General features: G+C 40.1%; 1 protein-coding gene across 5 annotated transcripts in view; it reads left to right on the forward strand.

The window, feature by feature from the left end:
* LOC111864081 (probable ubiquitin carboxyl-terminal hydrolase FAF-X) overlaps positions 1–6000 on the forward strand; it is a 115994-nt gene that overhangs the window by 39266 nt on the left and 70728 nt on the right. For all 5 annotated transcript variants that reach the window (XM_023851074.1, XM_033751321.1, XM_023851072.1 and 2 more), the window contains exons 15-16: positions 565–679; positions 2261–2607. In XM_023851074.1, coding sequence (XP_023706842.1) covers positions 565–679; positions 2261–2607 — 462 coding nt within the window. The remainder of the gene's footprint in view (positions 1–564; positions 680–2260; positions 2608–6000) is intronic.

Below are 6000 nucleotides of genomic sequence, written 5' to 3' on the forward strand. Positions count from 1 at the left end.
TCTGTGAAATGAAGCGGAATCCAGCATAGGTTTTGTCGCTGCTGGGCTGTCAGCAGTGTTCCCTGTAAGCTGTGTGTGTGGCTGTGCAGTGGCTGTTGCACTCCCATATGCATGTCTTGTTCTCCCGCGTGCATCTGTTTGCTTAGTGTGTTGTCACTTTGAACTAATGAAAATAGCATTGAAAAAATGAACTTCATTTTTTTTTGTTATTTTTTAACGTCTGTTATGGACATTTTCCAAAAATTGCCGCCCCCCTAAGGTTGCCCATGCCAACAGTTGCTGTTCAGACACACATCTCTGGCTTAGAGGGAATGTTGGCTCTCAGTGTATTGTCATGAGTCAGGTATAATGTACAGCAGGCAAACTGGATGCTGAACCCAGTGGCGAAGGAGCACTGACCTCCAGCATGAAAAGTTTCATGTTCGGGAAACTTTTGCTTCCATCTGTCATATTATTGCTACAGCAGAGATGAGAGGGTAACAGGCAGGAATGTTGAAGTAAATGCTTTGTCATATGTGTTAAGTAAATAATTGGTTTTCATATCTCTTAATTTATTCTTTTCAGGTGTTTTGAGAGGTTTTTTAAGGCTGTGAACTCCAAAGAAGGGAAGTTGAAAGCTAAGAGACGAGCTTTCTTAATGGATGACGTAGATTTAATAGGAACAGAGTATATATGGAGGGTAAGAACTTTGTCTTCATACGCATATAATAATGTTACCTCTTCGAGAAGAACAGGGTCATCCTCAGTGTTCAGTACGCAGTATGTTACATATACAGTGTGTGTACCAGAGTGCATGATGGGGGAGGAGGAAGTAGCAGAGTGTGTACGTGGTCTTGGGTATTTCCTTTGGCTTGTGTTTTGGATATAAGTGATTTAAATCTTAGTTCTGCTCTCATTTATTGTGGATCTGGGTGTGTTGTGGTTTCTCTTGTTGTAGAAATTTTTATTTAAAAGAAAATGATTCATGAGTGCTGGTTCCATTAGTCCCCGGTTTGCTACTTAGCATGTTCCTCATTTTTTATTTAATTCTAAAGTAATTGTACAGTTAATTCAGCAGAATCTTTGAGAAACTGACAGTTGCTTGGCTAGTCTAGAAACTCCTTCCTTGCATGTTCACAAGGTCATGCAAGTAATCCTTAGCCTGACTTTGATATTTCCAGTCCACGCTTTCATATTCCATTCATTGTGAAAGTCCACTGTAGTATTGTTCTTTCACTTATGTCTGGGTCTTCCAGGTGGTTTCTTTCATTCAGGTTTCTAAATCAGAACTTTGTGTGCGTTTCTCATTTTTCCCACCCGAACTCATCTCTTTTAATTTGTGAAGAGAATCAGTTCCCAAGGTTTTTGTTTTAGAATTTTTTCTGTGTCCTTCAACAGTCACATTTACATAGGGCATGTGAAAAATATGTCATTACTTTGGTGGCAGGGAGCCTTCATTTTGTTGTACAATGGGGGCTTCATCACTAGTACTCTTTGCCAAATAGAATGATATTGAGGAAGATGAGATGGGCATGGCATGCGGCATGCATGGTTAGAAGACTAATGCATTTAGAGTTTTGGTGGGAAAGCCAGAAGGAAAGAGACCACTAGGAAGACCTGGACATAGGTTTGAGGATAATATTAAAATGAGAAATAGAATTGTATGGACTGTATTGTTTTGGCTCAAGATAAGGGAAAAGTGGGGGGTTCTTATGTACACAATAATGAGCCTTCAGCTTCCATAAAATGTTGGGAAAATCTTCAATAACTGAGTGGCCGACAGCTTCTCAAAAGGACTCAACTTCGTAAATGTATTATTTGATTTACATACATTTTGTTCGTATTATCATTCAGAGTGGGGGGCATGCAGTACCGTAGTTGGTTGAGGCACTATGCTACAAGCTGGAAGGTCGTGGGTTCAAGTCCCGATGAGATCATTGGATTTTTTCAATTGACCTAATCCTTCCAGCTGTACTGTGGCCCTGGGGTCAACTCAGCCTCTAACAGAAATGAGTACCAGGAATATTCTTGGAATATTCTTGGGGGTAAAGGGCGGCCAGCGCGTAGGGCTTACAACCTTGCCACCATGAGCCGATTGTCTTAGAAAATGTGGGAACCTCAGCATCTCACAACCCTATGGGCCTCCACGGTCTGTTACGGGAATACCTCTACTTTACTTTATCATTCTGAGTGACATAATTTGATTTGTAAGGCATTCTGTGAATTTGTGCGTCTTTGATTCCGTAAAATCCTTATTCAGTGTTCTCTGCATATTTTTCAGGTTGTAACTAACAGTGGCGATGACATAGCAAACCGAGCCATTGAGCTACTGAAGGAAGTAAACACAAACCTTGGTCCTCGACTGCAGTCCTCTCTACTCGAGTTCCATGAAACCTACATTTCAGAGTGCCTAGATCGACTACGTGCCCATTATGATACAGTGTCAGCCCTCTGTCATGAAGATGATGGAATCAAGGATGATGGTGGCCTTATTGGTTTACCAGTTACACTGAACAAACTGAAAGGCGAGGCTGTGAAAATGTGTCGTGTGATGAAGGTGCTGCAGGAGTACATAGGCGAGTGTGATGGGGACTTCACTGTGGAGAGGAAGATACTGCCTCTACACAGGTATATCATTGTCTTGGCTGGCGTTACCGATGGTGACTGTCTTTTTGAAATAAACAAAAAACGTGTCAGCACACCAGAAACCAGTAATTTACTGTTGAGGCAAATGAGCTGTTGGTAATACACAGAACTGAAATCTGTACTGCGCTAAGGAGTGCACAGAGGTTCCACATGCTTTCTTTCCGCTGTGCCGTTGTAGTGGATTGATGTTATGGATTGTAGATACAAATCCTTGTTGACAAAACTAATCAACAGTGAAGATATTACATTGCTTAGTTTCTCTTTGTTATTTCTACATGCCAATGCGTGCATTATGACCCCCCACACNACACACACATACAAAAGTGTTTCAAGTGAACCTCATGTATTGCAATCTTGGTAGTACAGGAATTTACAAAGTTCATGAAAATGCTTGTTCTGATGCCTACTGATAATGTCTGACATTTGCTGAAATATGTGACTACAGGTAACGTGTAAGTATGCATAATACAGTATGGCACTGAGATTTAAAAAATAATGTTGGTACATCATAACCTCTTGTACTTGCAGCTAGCTGCTAATTAGCAGCTGTCCTTTGCTAGAATGTGCCCCCCCCCCCCAACCATTTGCTTCATGCCTATGTGCTGCCCATAATTTACTATACATGCATAAACATTACAACCGATGTAACATTACAAAATATTTACATTGCAGTGATTCCGACATATGTATGTACAATGTTTTGCAGCTTAGTTTTAAAAGCCACGATTGGAATACACTCAGCTTGGTTGCATATTATGGTTACAGTGACAGACTTGTGTCTGACAGTAAGGCAGTCTTGCAGCAAGCAAACACATGGAAATCGAGAAGTTGCGCACATCACACTAAGCAATTATATTTTGCTGGTTTAATGCACAAACTACAAGACATACAACACTTACTATTAATGTTTATAACCTTACATCTTAGAAATGCAAAATTAAATCATGTCTTAACAACACATGCTCAAAATGGCTACCCTGTTCAGCAATGCATGCGTGAACTCTTTTTACTATGTTTGAGACCACTTTGTGGAGCGTCTGTAAATTGATTCTGTTAACCACCATCGTAATGTTCCTCTTGAGGTTATTCAGTGTGTGCGGATTGTTTTTATAGACGATTCCTTTGAGGTACCCCCGAAGGAAAAAATGTGCAGGTGACAAATCGGGTGAACACAGGGACCACAATCCTTTCGAAATGAGAAGGTCACCAAAAAACTCTTGCAAGAACTGCATGGTTTCATTAGATGTATGACATGTGGCACCGTCTTGCTGCAACCAGCACTCATGTTCATCAACTTCAAAAACAGCAATAAACTGTGTAATGATGTCTTGGTACGCTGGACTGTTCACTGTTGTTTCAAAGAAAATTGGGCCTACTATTCGACGACATGATACAGCACACCACACTCCAATTTTCTGACAGTGCAAGGGCTTTTCATGTAACACGTGGATTTTCAGATGACCAAATCCTATTGTTTTGTCTGTTCACGTAGCCACTAAGGTGAAACCACTCTTCGTCAGTGAAGAAAACCCGATCAAACTCTCCAATTCCATGGTTGCCAACACATGTCCGAATCCATCTACAGTACACTAAGCATGTTTCTTTGTCCAGGTCCTTCAGTTCCTGTACACAGCGAACACGATATGCATGGAGGTGTAACTTCATTGCTTTCTGAGCACTTTTGTATGAAATCCCTGATTGCGCTGATAGTGTTCTCAGGCTTTTTGAAGGGGAACACTGCAACATTTTCTCCATGTCAGACAGTTTAGCCTCAGTCAGAATGCCCGGTCTCCCGGATCTCTTCCTGCCTGAAACTGATCCACATTCCTGAAATTGGTTGATTATTCTCGTTATCGTCAAATTGTTAGGAACTGCAGATATTCCCGATAAAACTTGTCTGTGACACGTGCATGAGAATGACTGGTGAAATAATATTTCACAAAGAAAACTCATTCTTGGGAAAACGACTTGTCTGTCATGCAATAAACAAAGCTATACTGCAGACATTGTATGACCGATGCATGACAGATGATGTTTCTACTTGTTAATACTCCTAGAGTACCATCTAGTGGTAGGAAATATAATTATATTAACTGCAATACAAAATATAACAACTTTTAGTTTTATGTGCGTGACTTTCGATCTTCCTGTATATGTGATCAGCACAGTAGTGATGGGAGGTTGTGCTTGCTCAGATATCTCTGTCTCTAAAGTTGAATTCATTGCTCTTGCACTGAGGTGCATGATTTAACAGAGTTTCTATCACTTGCAGTTTTCCTCTGTCTGTGATGCAACATAATTTTCACAAAGTTAATAGAAAGTCCGTCGAGTGTAACAATTTGTAGGTCACTTTTTATTATTATTTCTGCCTTACATGTTTCGGTTTGACACAACCATCATCAGAGGCACTTGCTGCAATTATTGAAACACTGTCGCTGTTTTGATGTTCACAATTATGTTTGTCGTGTGGACGTTGCTACGATATGTTGACGTGTAAAAGCACAAACATGCTAAGATAGTTGAGTACACTATCAAGTTCTCACTTTTCATCCGAACCTATTTTAAGTTAAAACACTAAAATGTTAAAATATTTGATATAAGTGCTGAACTTCTCCTTGTTAATTCATCCCGAAGATGGGAGACGTCAGCTTGAGGTTGTATGGCTTATGATTTGATGTGTTCCTGTGTGCTGTGTGCCTCTGATGATGGTTGTGTCAAACCGAAACATGTAAGGCAGAAATAATAATAAAAAGTGACCTACAAATTGTTACACTCGACGGACTTTCTATTAACTTTGTGATTGATAGTGTAACGGACCAAAATGAAACAATTAAAAAAACAACATAATTTTTATTTTAGATGACACCAACTTACATTTAACTCACTAAATATTGGTTAAAATGTTTAAAATGCCCTATAAATACATATATATATATATATACACACACTCTATGTCAGGCTACACGTTTTGGCCTCACAGGACCATCTTCAGGCAACACATTTTGATGGAATTTATTGCCCTGTGCCCACTTTTGTCAGTACTCACTAATGTACATCGTTGTCATTCTCAACTTTGATGTTAATGAGGATGTGTGTTCTTTTCTATCTTTGTATTGCGGCTTCTCTGTGCCCCTTTAAATGCCCTGCTTCCCTGGTTATACAAGGGACACACGGAAATAGAAAAGAACAGACGTTCTCCTGACCCCAAAATTGAGAACAACACATGTAGCCTGACATAGTGTGTATGTGTGTGTGTATACAGGGTGTCCCAGGAGGAATGTGCCAAACTTCGGGAGGGTGTTCCTTATGTTAAAGTATGCCGATATAACCCAAAACACCTATGTCCAAAGTTGAACGGTTACGGAGATAATGGCC

Source organism: Cryptotermes secundus, unplaced genomic scaffold (genome assembly GCF_002891405.2).
Source record: "Cryptotermes secundus unplaced genomic scaffold, Csec_1.0 scaffold669, whole genome shotgun sequence".
Lineage (NCBI taxonomy): Eukaryota > Metazoa > Arthropoda > Insecta > Blattodea > Kalotermitidae > Cryptotermes > Cryptotermes secundus.